Here is a 17,048-nt window from a genome sequence, read left to right as displayed (position 1 = left end):
GGAAAACAGAAGTGACATCATTGGAGGTCAGTCTGTCAATCATTTTTTCTTTTGAGGGCGGTAGAAGACTGGTATTAAATGACAGTACCAAGCCCTAACTCAGTGAGTAATTACTGTCAAATGTGCCCTGTGGTTGCCTCCCAATTGTATGTGTGTGACAGTATACACACACACACAGTCCTCTTTAATGCTAAAAACAAGAAATCGACAGCAGAAACACGAAACACAGTTTATAGCATTCCATGCAGTTCTTGCCCAGCGGTATACATAGGACAAACTTCAAAAAGAATCGCAACACGTACACAGGAACATCGCAACGCCGTCAGAAGAAAGGACTCACGATCACTGATCTACACGCATACTAAATCAAAATGACATACATTTAACTGGGACAATGTACAAGTAAAATTTAAGGCCAGTACCAAAAGTGCCAGAGAGCTGGCTGAATCCTGGTTATCAAATAAGAACGCCATCAACAGACACTTGGACATAAATCCAGCATATGCAAACTTAAGAAGAACATGTTCATAATAAATAAACTGTACACCCAATACCCCACCGATCACACTAAATTAGCCACCCTCCCCCCACCCCCTCCACGTAATTTTTTTGCTCTATATTGCCTTTGATTCTTGTAAGTCTAAGCATTATCCTCTGATGAAGACCCCTGGTAGGGGTTGAAAGCTCAGGAATAAAAACTACTTTATGATGCATGATTCAGTTTTCTCCCTTTGTGGATCTCCAACTGCAAATATGCAAACCGTATTACAGACCTTCTCTTCCATATATGTATATATAGCGATAATAGTGCTATATAGCACCCGACACAGAGGCACGTGTAAAATCCAACAAGACTTTTATTTTTCTTCAGCTGGATGGCATGTCTTCCCCGTGAACCCCCCACCCACAACACAGTCCCAAAAGCACTTAAACTACACAACACAACACTCCTGTTTGGCACCACCAGTCCTCCTCCTTGGCATCCTTGTCCTCTTCCTCCCAATTCTGGCCCTGAGTGGTAGTTGCCGGCTCTTTTTATAGCCCACCTGGAAGTACTCCAGGTGCTTGATCACCTGCTTCTGATTGCACTTCCGGGCAGGGCTGTAGAGTTGTCCAGGCTGGCTCAGAGACCCATGCAGCACCCCCTGGCGGCCACCCCAGATCCCAACAAGGCTGTGGAGAACTCCATCTCCCATGGAGCCCTGTGGGAAACTGAGGCACCATTCTCAGCCATGGAGGCTGCCACCAAGTGTCCCGGGGGAGGTATTGAGCAGTTCATGTTTGCTCCCCCAGAACATGCGTAGAAGGGGCCCGCCACAATATATATATATATATATATATATATATATATATATATATATATATATATATATGTATATAATATATATACTAGCTGTGTAAGCCCGTGGTGTAAAAAGCCTTATTGAAATCATCAGAAAAAATATTGAAATGTACAGATGTCAGATAATTTAAAAGAAACTGCTCTGGGCATCTATCCCCTAGGAGGTTTCGCTTTGATGAAGTGCTTGCAATGACGTGTTGGCCTTGCTTGTGTATCCTCAGAGGTGGAGCCGTTACCCCGACTCCACCTATCACTTCCAGACAGATACACACACTTCCACACGTAGATGTTTATATAAAAGATTATAATAGCATCCTGTCTGGGGTGAAGCCTGGTGGCAGGATGACTGTTGAGTCCAGTAGGGAGGGTGGATGGAGAGTTGCCTTCAGGGAAATGATTGATGCTAGATGGAAGATAAGGGGTGGTATCTTGAACAGAGGAACTGGAAATGGAGGTGGGGTTTCTGGACAGTTCATGGAACAGTAGGTGAGGTATATAAGGATGGGGTATAATTGCAGGAAAAAAGGAGGATTGTGTATTGGGAACTGGAGTGTCTTTTAGGATGTTTCTCACAGCCACAACAATGAGAGATTTATACATAATTGTAAATAGTTAACTGTTCAATTTTCCTCTTTATGATTTTACATTTGACATATCAAAGCTTGTTGCAGGATTTGTCCTCCCATCTGTTGTGACTCAGGGAAGCTTCAGTCATATGGTGGCAACGGTCCCAGTGACTGATCAGAAATATAGCTGCGGCCATAAGGAAACACTATGATGAAAATATCCATGAAATAGCGATGTAATGATGTCATCAAAAATAACAATAAAAATAAATGAATAAATCTCTCTGTTATAAAAGAAAATCTTGAGACGAGACTATTGCCAAGAGATTTTTCAAGTCCCACCCTCCTCTCAACATTTTCAACCACGCCCAAAGTCCTCTCATCTCTCATTCGTGAATACTTTTGTCAGATACAGTTCCTGCTCTCTCAGCTCTTATATATTTTTACGTTTTCCTCACTTTAAGTTCCCATAAAAGAAGACTTATTATGTCCAAATCTTATTGAAGAATTTCTTCCCGAAGGGTTATCAACAGAAGAAATGAGTACACGGGCAATCCTAGCACAGAGAAACGATGAAGTCAAACGTGTTAACGTGATAATTATTGATCGGTTACACAGCAAATTGGTTAAATGTGTATCAATAGACTCTGCTGAAACAGTTGGTGGTGATGGTGTGGAAGATGAAAACATCAACTTAAAATATCCTGTAGAATATCTACAATCGTTAACACTGTCCGGTCTTCCACTGGTCGAATTACTGTTGAGAGAAGGATGAATCGTAATGTTATTGCGTAATTTATGTATGAATGATGGACTATGCAATGGAACAAGATTAGTTGTACTAAAAATCGGCCGAACAATCCTGACGTAAAATTTTAACAGGCGACAAGAAAGGTAATAATTCATTACATTTATATAGCGCTTTTCTCAGTACTCAAAGCGCTATCCACACCGGGAGGAACCGGGAAGCGAACTCACAATCTTCCACAGTCTCCTTACTGCAAAGCAGCAGCATTACCACTGCACCACCTGTGAGGACAATGTAGTCCATCTTCCACGGATAACATTAGACACCAAAGGAGATCTTGATATGACATTCGTATTAAAACGTTTACAGTTTCCCGTTAGAATAGCTTTAGCTACGACAATTAACAAATTACAGGGACAAACAGAGAAAGAAATGATATTCACTCACGGGCAGTTATACGTTGCATTGTCACAATGTAAGTCCAAACACGTAATCAAAATTCAATGTGATATTGATGAAAAGTTTATTCAAAAAATTGTTTTACAGTAAAACAGTAAGTTTAAAAAGTATTTTTGTGTTAATTTCAAAGCCAAAGAGAACGAAAATGTATAATGCAACAAATACCTCTAACACAACATAAAACATAATTTTCTTTCAATTAATTACGTTTTACTTTTTTTTACTACAGTTAATTACTTGCTGTAATGTAAAATAGTTCTATTATGCATATGTAACAATTCTCATGAAAATAACAATCTGTTTAAATTGTACATCTGCTTCTCCATACGTGAGTGGCAGAGCAGTGAAATGGCTAGCATGTAGCACCCGCCCGGAGGATGGAGAGCAAAGAGAGCAGGAGGCAGAGCGCCCTAGTAATAATAAAAAAAGAAAATATTTATACAAAATTGTGCATGCATCCTAATCAGTACTGCACACTGTAATCTTAAATAATGTTTTGACACCATTTGTAATTTGACTTCCATGTTGTTAAGTAAACACAGAAGTACTCCAAGATTATTGTGAGTTTACAAAAATACTGAGATACGATAATTAAGAACAAAACCTTCTCAAGCAAAGTAAGAGTCTGAACCGTGAGATCAAAAGAAACCAGGGATACCAAAAAAAAACAAAAAGACAAGGCCATATTCGAGAGTCAAAGGCAAAACAAAGATAAAACCAAAAACAAAATCCCAACACTAGGCCATACTTGACATATAAGCTAACTCCTGTTCTGACACTGAAATGAAGGATGAGAAGAAGAAATAAAAATAAAAATCTAACAAATAAATGCAGCCAGGAAGTCAATAAAGCAAAATTGTCAAGCCAAAATCGGAAACTCAAAATGGCAGTCGAATTAATATCTAAAACAAAAATTGATGCCAGAAGCATAAACTAAACATACACTACTTTTTCGTAATTTTTCCCACAAACTTGGACACAAAATGGCTATCGAGATGACCTTTTAACCTTTCACCAATTGGCTCCTTGAAATTGTGACCCCCTAAGGCCACACCCCTTGCAACCAAAGTTCACATGAGGACAACACGATTCACTAAATAGTAGCACTCAAAGAAAAACAAAAAACAGTTGTGGAAAAATGCTAATAAATAACAAGTTCCTCAAAATTGTGTTAAACCTCAAAATCAAAATCAAAAACTCCTGAAAACACACATAAATTGCCAGGTTCTTTTCAGGAAAAGGCACAAAATATATCGAAAAAGGGAAATGACAACATTGCTAAAGATTTCATGAAGTTGTTTTATCCATCGATGCATAATGAGTAGTGTGAATTCCACCTTATTAATAATGTAATTTTCGTTATGTCATCACTACAATGATCCAGGTCATGTGACTTACAAAACTGCATCCTGTGAATAAAGAAAACTAAGGTGTTCATTATAATCAACTTTAAAATTTCAAGGCAACATGTGAAAACTACACCTTATGTGTCAAAACCCAGAATATGCAGGAAAACTGTTTTCTAATACTACGCATGTCATATGACTGGCAAAGATATAAACAATATGGCTGTGACCATAAAAATCAAATGAAAAATGGCAGCACTCTAAGGAAACAAAACAAATATTGCCAATATAATGCTAATAAATTAACATTAAAATGCATTAACTTAATCATACTGAAAGTTTAACATTTAGATTCTCGGACATGAATTACAAGTATCCTTTATCTTATGTCTGATCTATAACCCCGGCATTGGGGATGCAAGTCAGCACAGGCGTATCTCGATAATTATAAGGGACAAGTCAAATACACTCGTACTCAGGTCCATGCTTTTCCTTAAGCATTTTAAACAAGCACATCGCTTTTGCTGTGATCGTCATGATGCTTAGGGATGCACTTAGTTCTGGTTCTCAAACCAAGTTGCAAGCAACTTCTCCCTATCAACTATAGGACCCTTTCATTGCTTAGTTAATAATTAAATGACCTGAGGGGTGTGGGACTCGTTGACAGTTATGCATCACAGCTGATGGACTCTAGGAGATCCATCTGAAGTGCTTTCTATGTGCTGTGCCTGCAGCCCTCCCAATGCAAATTATGGACCTGCTTTTATGTCGGCTTTTCCAGGTTCCTCAGGTTGATCTTGGCTACTTAAAGATCAATACTCTGTCAGGTCTGGACCCAGGAGTGCTACGCTATTGTGGATTTCTTTTGTGCAGATTCATTAAAAGCCACCGTTACCTTGTCTTTGCTTCTCAAAATTCTCATTACTGGAGAGTGGGACCAACCCAAGTCGCCGTGTGATAACTTACAATTTTTTGCCCCTTTCATATTGTTTGATAACTTTCAACTTTGTTTCTAAATCAATGACATGTTTTTTCCTCTTGGATTACTTCAAACTCTTATCTTGTTGGCATTTTGAGGCCATAATGCACTTGATTTCATAGAAATATGGAAACTACAAAATAATATGTGCACACAGGAGTGACACATGAACAAGATTGGATTCAAGGAGCTATGGACGGATATGCTATGAGACTGAACCTTAGAACATTTGAACAATCTAAACAAGAACAGGCCATACAACCCAACAAAGCTCGCCAGTCCGATCCACTTATTTCATCCAAAAAAACATCAAGTCGAGTTTTGAAAGTCCCTAAAGTTACTGTCTACCACACTACTTGGTCACTTATTCCAAGTGTCTATCATTCTTTGTGTAAAGAAAAACTTCCTAATGTTTGTGCGAAATTTCCCCTTCACAAGTTTCCATCTGTGTCCCTGTGTTCTTGTTGAACTAATTTTAATATAACAGTCCCGATCCACTGGATTAATACCCTTTATAATTTTAAACACTTCACTCATGTCACCTCTTAATCTCCTTTTGCTTAAACTGTAAAGGCTCAGCTCTTTTAACATTTCCTCATAATTCAACCCCTGTAGCCCTGGAATCAGTCTAGTCACTCTTCTCTGGACCTTTTTCTAGTGCTGCTATGTCCTTTTTGTAGCCTCACCAGTGTGTTATAAAGCTTCAGCATAACCTCCTATGACTTGTACTACACACATCAGGGCGCTATATAACCTGACATTCTGTTTGCCTTCTTAATGGCTTCTAAACCCTGTCTGGCAGTTGATAATGACACATCCACTATGACTCCTAAATCCTTCTCACAAGGTCTACTTTCAGTTTTCAGAGCTCCTATTGTGTATCCAAATCTCACATTTTTACTTTTTATGTGTATTACTTTAAATTTACTTACATTAAATTTCATCTGCCCAAGCCTTTATGCTGTCCAAGTCCTTCTGTAATGATTCAACAGATTCAAGATTATCTGCTAATCCACCTATCTTGCTATCATCTGCAGACTTAACCAACTTGTTACTTATATTCCTATCCTGAAGAATGTGAATTTCCCATCGGGATTAATAAAGTATCTATCTATCTATCTATCTATCTATCTATCTATCTATCTATCTATCTATCTATCTATCTATCTATCTATCTATCTATCTATCTATCTATCTATCTATCTATCTATCTATCTATCTATCTATCTATCTATCTATCAAATCAGTTACATATATTAAAAATAGCAGCAGCCCCAGCACTGACCCCTGCTGGACACCACTCTTAACTTCACCCAATTCTGATAAGGTTCCCTGAACCATCACTTTCTGCTTCCTGTGTTTTAGCCAATTCTGTGCCCATCTACACTACACACCCTGAGCTCCGACTCCGACTTTGATGCCCAACCTCTCATGTGGCACCTTATCAAATGCTTTCTGAAAGTCAAGATAAATAATATCATATGCTCCATTTTGATCATATCCTTTTGTTGCATCTTCTTCGACTGGTAGCAGAGTGTTATACAGTACAGAGTTCTTTATTCTTAGTAAACAGAGAAAGTACACTTAACATATAACAGTAAAAGTACACACATATATCTGAAACATATCTGTTTATCATAGCTGTTAAATACATATACAGTATGTACTGTATTATAAGTCATATATCTGCTGTACCCTCATATGGATGGAAGCGTGACTAGTTTTGTTTAGAGCATTTGCGATGCGGGGAGATAGGTTAGCCCACTATGGCCAGCAAACGTATGTTCAATCAGACGTTAGGGCAGATATAAGATAGATACATGATACAGACCTCTGATGTATGTTGTGGCGGCTGGCCCAGACACAGACAGGCAGACACATTCATATCACCCAACACACATTTATTATACATTTGATATTTACAATAAAGTGCACTCAAACCCCAAAAGTCCCCACAAGTCCAGGCCAACTACGAATGCCTTACACTCTCTTCAGGCCTCCTCCTTGCCTCCTCCAGAGACCTCGTCCTCTTCCACCTGACTCAAGTCATCCTATGAAGGGAGGCGGCCCCTTTTATAATCACCCAGATGTGCTAAGGTGTTTCCCGGCAATCTTCCACCAACACGCCCCAGTGTGGCAGAAGTGCTGGCTGCATCCCCGGAAGCACTCTGGGTGTCCCTGCTCTTCTTCCCCCTAGCACCTCCGGGTGTGGCGGAAGTGCTGAGGTCCCGGGCTCCCAAGGCATTGGGGCGCCCTCTGGCGGTGACCACAGGCCCCTACAGGGTTGAGCTTCAAAGCTCTGTAACCGTGGCCCACAATGGAACCAGGGCGGTCATCCCCACATGGTCTGGGGAAGAATTCCTTTCTACCAGCTTTGGTGGTGAGTCTACTTCCATACCTTTCAAGGACTCCCTTTTATCACTTCCTATCTCTCTTGTTCTCTCTTTCTCTGTCTTGCTTTCACTTCCCTTGGCTTCTTGCTCCAACCGGTGAGCACCCACCCTGTCTCACTTTCCAACAGGGATGAATTGTCTTTGGCAGCTCCTTATGCTTCTCTAGCTCTGAGCCTTAACTCTTAAAGAGATCATAGGGTGCCCCCAATGTCTTTCTAGATGTGAATTAAAAGGGCAGCATGGTCAAATTTCTATTCACGTGTGCTGCACTCAACTGGTAAGGGTGCATTCTGTCCTTCTCCTTACCTTACATGTGTTCTACATCCTCATACATTGACTTTTAAATATCGACGTCTACTCTACAGAATCCTGTTAGAAGATTGTGACATCTCCTTTTCTCACCTGCACCACCCAGAGCTTTTGTCCACTGGCAAAGCCCTTCTTATCATACTGGCATGACTGTTTACGTCTGGTCCACTAATTTGGTTTTCCATTCTTTTCAAACAGCTCTGCTAGATCATATCCTTTTCTACGATGCCCTTTCCACCATACCCACCAGGCAGCTCATCACAGATTCCATTAGAAATTAGTATAATTAATTAGAGGTCTGACTCTATACATTTAAGCATTCTGTTTTGATAAATATTTTCCTTAACAAAGTGTACAGGAGTTACAAATCACAGCTTTACGTGTAAGAATACTGAGCACCTGGCTGTTCTCAACAATATGAAGGGTAACATTTTCACCAGAATGCTGGATCCTCCTTACTGTTTTAGTCTGTTGCGTTTACATACCTTCACACATCAAGCTAAACAACACACATGACATACTCTCTACTGGTAAAAGAAGAAGTCAGCATCCTACCTGTAGACCAAAGTGTCATCTGAAGTGCTGTTGTACTGGATCTGATACATGCGAATGCCAGGGATATGACTCTCTGAGGGCCAGTGGATGATGGCTGATGATGAAGTCAACTCTCCTGCCATAACCTTTTTGTCCTGGTTTTTGGTGTCATTGGAACCTGACTTAGAGGATGTAGTGATGTCCGATAAGCCTGGATCTGACTCTTTTAGGTGGCTGGTATTGTTTACAAAAAGGGGCAGAGGGACAATGGTGACCTCCACTGGAGCTGTGGCCTCTCCGGCAGCATTAGTTGCGATACAATTAAAAGAGCCGCTGTCCTTAAGAGTGGTGATCATGATATCCAAAGTTCCATTTTCAAAAATGATCGTTCTGGAAGAATTGTGGATTAACTTCCCATCCGGAGAAATCCAGTGGATGGAAGGGTCTGGATCTCCAACAGCTTTGCATTTCAGAGTCACTCCTTGGCCCTCCATTACAAATGGTGTGGAGGCATAATGCTTTGTGATGAGAGGTGGCTCACAAATGAATTCCTCCTCCTGGATAGACCAGAAGTACTTGTCCATCAGATGTTCTGGGGAAGCACATGTTTCCAAGTCATCCTCTCTGGTTAACCTCCTGAGCCAAAGCAGCTCACAGTTGCAGTGTAGGGGGTTACCCCCAAAACTGACTGCTAAAGAGGATGGATTGGAACCCTTGGCATTGGCCAGCACTTGAGCACGGAGGAATAATGTGTCCGGAGGCAGCTTTTGCAGTCTGTTAGATGTCATATCTAGTCTTACAAGCTTATTAAGCATGGAGAACGTTCCTTCAGCTATGTGGTCAATGAGATTATGATCCAGGGTCAGTGTATTAATATTGACCATCTTGCCAATGGCTTCCCACGGAAGTGTCTCAAGGTTATTATAAGACAGGTCCAGATCTTCGATGGTCCCTAGGAACTCATCAAAAGAAGCTGGGCCCACATGGTGAATCTGATTATTCCCCAAAATAAGGTGCCGTAGGTTGACAAGTCCTTTAAAATGCTCATTCTTAAGGAGGTTTAATCTGTTGCCATCCATGTGTAGAGCTCGCAGCGCTTTCAGATCCATAAAGGCATGAGGCATAATCTGACTGATGGTATTCCTGGACAAGGTGAGGTGGACAAGGCTGGTCATGTTAAGAAAGTCTTTCCTGCGGATGACAGTGATGAAGTTGTCTGTAAGGCGCAACTCCACTGTTTTCCGGTCAATGGTTGGTGGTACAAAGAGTAGCCCAGTTTTGGCGCAGAGCAGGGTCAAGGTAGGGGAGATAGTCTGGCAAATGCAGCGGCCAGGGCAGTTATGAGCCTTCACCAACACACCAAACACCAGCACACAGAAGACGAGCCTTTCCATGGTATATCAGCTTACTGGTCCTGCAAAAAAAAAAGACATTTTAGATTTACTGAAGTGCAAGAAAAATGAATTTAACACTGCCACAAAAACGTTATACTTGCAGGCAGAACAGGAACATGTCAAATATTTAAGATATGAAGAGGTAGGGGAAGTGACGGCAAAGGTGGTAGGGATGAAAACGGCACCCGTACGCATGCGCCGCACGGCCGCCTTGCTGGCAGCTGCCGAGAGTTGATTCTACAATATAATAAAATAAAAAGAGGAATAACCTTGGAGGTCAATCATCACCCCAAAAATGGACAGTACACGTCATGTAGTATATGTGTACCAAATTTCAGGTCAACAGGCAAAATGGTTTGCGAGCTACAGGTGATTTAAAATCCTGCACAGACAAAAAAACAGCCATGGTAGCATATTATATATAAATATTTATATGGATAAAATAATTACAGTCGACCCTTGATATATGGGTCTGACATGCGAACTGACATGCGAACAACTTGATTTACAACCAAAATTTGTATTTTGATTTACGACCAACATCTTGCGTTACAACCTGAATGCGGTCACGTGCACGACTGTAAACAAAAGAGCCGAGAGCATTCGTAAGCGTCAGTTGTGTTTGTGGACGTAATTTTGGTCAGTGCAGTGATTTATCTATATATATAATTCACTAAGACCATGGCAAGCAAGACGCATAATTGCTAAGGAAGGAAGAGAAGGTAACGAAGGTAAAGAAAGCGATCACAATCAAAACGAAGAAGGAAATATGAGAGTGGTGTTCGTGTGACCGATCTCGCTAATATGTACAGCATGTCGAAATCCACCATCTCGACAATTTTACAAAGAAAAGATTTGCATAAGGTGGCTCCTTCTAAACAATAACCACCTTCCGTTTCATTCTCCTCCTTCTCCCTTCCTGCAGCCCAAAGATGTCAAATTAAATGGTGAGTACAGTATGAAATTGTTGTTTCTGGTAGGCTGGGCACTTTTTATAACTTTTTGGTTAGTGCATTAGAAAAATTATTGGTGTTTTGGTAAATTATGCACATTATACAACCCTTTTTTATTATGAAAAGGTTAAGTAAGTGTTGCAGTGGGAGGTTTGGAACGCATTATGGGTATTTACATTATTTCTTATGGGAAAAATAGTCTTCACTTACAACCAACTTGAGTTACAACCAGCCCTCGCGAACGAATTAAGTTCGTAAGTCAAGGGTCCACTGTATTATGCATTTTTTTGAATAAAATAATTATCATACATTCAAACGGATAGAAACAGCAGGGCCCTGAAAGGTACCTTTGCCTAGGGCCCCCAAAAACCTAAGAACAGCCCTGTTTGGTGTATACACTGGCGCACTCTTTCCTTATATACATCCAATTTATCACTGGTGATTTGCCCAGCAGAGTACATGCATGTTGTCCTTTCCTCACTCATTACATTAAATGGGCATTTTCCCACCTGAGACCCCAACCTATTCCTAATTTTCCATTTTGAAAGCCATTACATAAAATACGATTTGAATCTGCTTTGTCTCGCTCAGATGTTTAATTGAAGTCACAGAATTCTTTATACTTACATCTCTTCTAAGGCTTAGGACTAACACAAGTAAAACTGAAATATTTTGCATTTAGGGAAGATTGAGAAAAAAAGAGCAACCTATCAATAAGAATCTAAATTGGTCCGTAGCTCTGCAGTTTGAAGGTTCCTCTGGTGGCCATGATTCATGTTAGTTTAGAATTTAGCAGACTGCACTGAATTTTAGCACTCATTTGTGAAGATGTTAAGAAAAAGGTGTCATTGAAATGCAGACGTTAACAGAGAGGCTTTTAAAAATAACCTTTTGCTTGGCTTTGTTGATGGAAATGTTTGCATGGATTAATCTGTTAAAGTGCAAACAATGTATTTCTTTTTTTTTTTCCTTCTTGCATTTTAAATGTAATTATTGCATTTCTTCACACTGCAATGAGTTTACATCCAGCAACAAATTGCAGTTGATGGTCTCTGAGTGGGTTTGCTTTTATTTATTTCTGTTTATTTTTTTTTTTTATATTTTTATATATGATGTCAGTTGCACGTACTTCTGTAACCTCATTAGGTCTGTACAGTAGATTGATCTGGAAAGCTAACCAGACGAGCAAATGAAAATCAGTACTCTGCGGATTCATGCCATCAAGAAGTCTCGATAGTGGACATCGTGGTTGGGTTACACTGTTCAGACCACCCATAACCCCGGTAATGAACCAAAGCGGCCTTTATTTTTATTACTTGTGTTGCTCAATTTAAACAGTGGAAAAGTAAAAGGGTGAAAAATAAAACAAATCAAATCAAATTGGGGGTGGGTTGATTTGTTTTGAACATTTTTTTGTAAAACTATGAGTTATTTGTTTGGAATGTTATTTGATTTCAATAAAATCAAGAAAAATAATTACAAATGATATGATGTCTGTCTATTAAATAACGAGACTGTGTTTCTATCTCTAAAACAAAGCAGTGAGAACGGATTATGAGCATTTGCCATGCCGGTTTAAACCTGTCTAAACCTGCATGACAAACGACAACACTCTCTGCTGTTTACAGTTACGTCCATAAATATTTGGACAGAGACAACTTTTTTCTAATTTTGGTTCTGTACATTACCACAATGAATTTTAAATGAAACAACTCAGATCCACTTGAAGTGCAGACTTTCAGCTTTAATTCAGTGGGGTGAACAAAACGATTGCATAAAAATGTGAGGCAACTAAAGCATTTTTTGAACACAATCCCTTCATTTCAGGGGCTCAAAAGTAATTGGACAAATTAAATAACTGGAAATCAAATGTTCATTTCTAATACTTGGTTGAAAACCCTTTGCTGGCAATGACAGCCTGAAGTCTTGAACTCCTGGACATCACCAGATGTTGGGTTTCCTCCTTTTGAATGCTCTGCCAGGCCTTTACTGCAGCGGCTTTCAGTTGCTGTTTGTTTGTGGGCCTTTCTGTCTGAAGTTTAGTCTTCAACAAGTGAAATGCCTGCTCAGTTGGGTTAAGATCAGGTGACTGACTTGGCCATTCAAGAATTGTCCACTTCTTTGCTTTAATAAATTCCTGGGTTGCTTTGGCTGTATGTTTTGGGTCATTGTCCATCTGTATCATGAATCAATGTGACTGCTGTATTTAGCTGGATTTGAGCAGACAGTATGTCTTTGAACACCTCAGAATTCATTCAGCTGCTTCTGTCCTGTGTCACATCATCAATAAACACTAGTGTCCCAGTGCCACTGGCAGCCATGCACGCCCAAACCATCACATTGCCTCCCTCCACTGTGTTTTATAGATGGTGTGCTATGCTTTGGATAATGAGCGGTTCCACGCCTTCTCCATACTTTTTTCTTGCCATCATTCTGGTAGAGGTTGATCTTGGTTTCATCTGTCTAAAGAATGTTTTTCCAGAACGGTGCTGGCTTTTTTAGATGTTCTTTAGCAAAGTCCAATCTAGGCTTTCTATTCTTGAGGCTTATGAGTGGCTTGCACCTTGCAGTGCACCCTCTGTATTTACTTTCATGCAGTCTTCTCTTTATGGTAGACTTGGATATCGATACGCCTACCCCCTGGAGAGTGTTGTTCACTTGGTTGGCTGTTGTGAAGGGGTTTCCCTTCACCATGGAAATGATTCTGTGATCATCCACCACTGTTGTCTTCCATGGACGTCCAGGTCTTTTTGCGTTGCTGAGTTCACCAGTCCTTGCTTTCTTTCTCAGGATGTACCAAACTGTAGATTTTGCCACTCATAATATTGTAGCAATTTCTCGGATGGGTTTTTTCTGTTTTTGGAGCTTAAGGATGGCTTCTTTCACCTGCATGGAGAGCTCCTTTGACCGCATGTTGTCTGTTCACAGCAAAATCTTCCACATGCAAGCACCACACCTCAAATCAACTCCAGGCCTTTTATCTGCTTAATTGATAAGGACACAACGACGACCTTGCCCACACCTGCCCATGAAATAGCCAAAGAGTCAATTGTCCAATTACTTTTGAGCCCCTGAAATGAAGGGATTGTGTTCAAAAAATGCTTTAGTTGCCTCACATTTTTATGCAATCGTTTTGTTCACCCCACTGAATTAAAGCTGAAAGTCTGCACTTCAACTGCATCTGAGTTGTTTCATTTAAAATTCATTGTGGTAATGTACAGAAACAAAATTAGAAAAAAGTTGTCTCTGTCCAAATATTTATGGACCTAACTGTAGTTGACTGTCAGTCACCATTAATGCGGTTGTGTTTGCCCTCGTGTGCCGGAGTCATGCTAAGTTTAAAAGTTGAGCAATGTGTCAATTTGAAATTTTTAGTAAAATTGAACACTGATTCTTGCATTAGCCAGGGATGATATCAGCATGGAGTCAGTAGAAGCATGAGCTGACATTCCATCAAGGTAGCCTATAAAAAGGGCTTAATTTCCATTCTAGGTGTGGCAAACAACAAGCTGTCCTCCTAAGGATGGCAAGCTACCTAATGCAGAAATTAAATGAGTGAAAGTCCATTGGGCCACCAAAACATAGCCTACTATGCACTTTTACTGGCCCTTGAAAATCTGGGGGAGATGGTGTAAAACTTGAAATGGGCCATACCGATATGCGCAGCAGGTCTCGGAGGTGACCTGCATCTTAGAAAAATGAAGGTAAGGGAAGCTGGCAAACCGGATTCGTAACTTTGGGCTAAGGATTGGCTCTGAGGACTGGGTCAGTCGGGCTGGGGTGCGATGCAGCTAGTTGAGGTGTATGGCGCTACAATTGTTTTAAAAGTGGGATACGCAGAACACATAAAGTCCAACTCAGGGTCAGTGCGTGGAGTGAGGCGACGAGATGATCATCTCAGGTACTGCTTTGGTAAGGGCAGCTGTAAGAGCCAATCTTAGAAAGCCATGCTTTATGTTCATTTAAATTCATATTATTGTTTGCTTAGTCAGAGCCATAGACAATGGTATAGCCTTTTACTCCCTGTGAGTTAATGAGAGATAAAACTTTCTTGCTATAATTAAGATACAGTGAGTTCACAGAGTCAGTTGTTGTTTAGAACAGGTCCCAGTACACAGAGACTTAAAAGACCCATTTTCAACATAGAAATGGGATAGGCATGCAGTTTTCTGACCGTTCTGAAATGGTTCAGAAACATTTAGAAGTGATTTATAACTATTAGAAATGAAACAAGATTTAAACTTTGAACAGAACTTTTCTTTTTTTTTTGCTATATCAATTTTCTCTTTTTTGTGTGAACTGTTTTACTTCGAATTTTTACTAAAGCTTTTAAAAACAAAGATATTTTGTCTGTGGAATCATTTTGATGCGTCAGGCTTTTGCTAAATCCCATTTCACATGCTAGAGCGGCTGAACTTTGGTCATTTTGGGAAAGCGCAGCTATGGCAGCTTTGTCATGTAAATTTGAATCTTAGGAATTACATACAAATCCAAAATCCTTATTTCTGTATATTTCTAAATTTTAAAGAATATTTCCATTTTAAAAATGTTTTTAATTTTGCATGATGTAATTCACAGCACCTCACCAAGAATTGTAACAGCTCATGTGCATTTGAAAGCCGCATATCAGTACGTGGTATTGAGGTTCATTTTCCTGAGTTGTACTTTTTTTTCATAGCTACTGTCTATCAGAGTGCAATCCTGGAACAATGCTAGAGAAAATCCACAATGGTAAAAATCGACTAAAAATTCCATGCTGGCTGTATTTGACTCTACAGCCTACTAAAGACTAAATTCAGACTGCAGTTAAAAGTGGAGTCTCAATCCTGCTTTTTTTTTTTCTTTTTGTCTCATATACAATATTTTTGTTTGACTTTCAAATTAATTTTGCAAGTGATTCAACACCAAAATGACGATATGAAAGTGTACCAATACAATAGTTAACCTGAATGTGCAATTATTAATGATAATTAATTCACCAGATGGATGTAACCTAATAAAGAAACCAGCTACCTGTTGACTTTAAAATGTTTACAGTGCAGGAAGCTTGTGACTCAGTCAGCTCTTAATGGCCAGTGTTTAAAGCTGGAATCATCACTGATGGATATGTCTGCAAGACTCCCTCTCATAAATATATATGTTTGAGGTGTAACATTGTACACATCATTTCTTTTTTTCTATTATCCATTTCTCTAAATAGATTAAATCTACTGTATATCACTTCAGTGAAAAATATATCGTCATTGAGTGGCGGTATAAACAAGGCTCATACAGTTAGTGCTCATTTATCCCACCAGCCTACCAGGTAATTTACAGTGATTGTGACAGCACAATTATAATTTTACTATGCAGCTCCATACACTATAACCATATACTATAACCATATAGATTATATTTAGGCCCTTGAACTAAACTGGCCTGCCTAATATACAGTAATCACAAAATTGAATGAAATCAAACTACAATGATTAGCTCTAAACATTTACAAAGGATTAAGGTTTGCTGTATCCTCACTAATGTATGCAAAGAATGCAGTATCCTCTTCCATCAATGCACAGCGTTCAGTGAACGCCTTAGTATGGAGAACGTTTTTTAGCATGCCAGGAGAGAATATGAAGAGTATAAAATTCAAATCATTGATGTTGGTGAACAGTAGAAGACAGGATTTGCTATGTTTTGATCTGAGTTTTAAGGTAGGCCCATTTCAGAGATGTTTCTATTTTGAATTTTAGCAATGGCACAAAGTATGTAGTTTCAGTTTTGTTGCATTGTTAATCGTTTTTACTTTGTTTGTGTCTTCTATGCTATACCTGTCAGAGGATTATTATTATTATTATTTTGATGTTGTCCCACCTTCTCTTTTTAAAGAGATTATTTCTGTTTTAGGGCCATCTGTTCTTGCTATTATCAATAGCAGCCTTTCCTTAGGTGTAGTTCCTAATTTGTTTAAACATGCCATAGTGCAACCATTGATCAAAAAACCAAGCCTAGATCCCACTGTGCTATCCAGTTTTAGACCGATTTC

At 39.5% G+C, this 17,048-nt stretch overlaps 1 protein-coding gene across 3 annotated transcripts in view; it reads right to left on the bottom strand.

Annotated features, from left to right (window-relative positions):
• The window catches only part of lrfn1 (leucine rich repeat and fibronectin type III domain containing 1), a 633,909-nt gene that overhangs the window by 75,361 nt on the left and 541,500 nt on the right, over nt 1-17,048 (bottom strand). For all 3 annotated transcript variants that reach the window (XM_028795486.2, XM_051933993.1, XM_051934002.1), the window contains one exon: nt 8,698-10,090. In XM_028795486.2, the coding sequence (XP_028651319.1) occupies nt 8,698-10,070 (1,373 nt within the window). In that variant the 5' untranslated portion in view covers nt 10,071-10,090. The remainder of the gene's footprint in view (nt 1-8,697; nt 10,091-17,048) is intronic.

This window comes from Erpetoichthys calabaricus, chromosome 1, assembly GCF_900747795.2.
Source record: "Erpetoichthys calabaricus chromosome 1, fErpCal1.3, whole genome shotgun sequence".
NCBI lineage: Eukaryota > Metazoa > Chordata > Cladistia > Polypteriformes > Polypteridae > Erpetoichthys > Erpetoichthys calabaricus.
The sequence above is the reverse complement of the archived record's forward strand: the minus strand, read 5'-3'. Positions and strand labels throughout refer to the sequence as shown.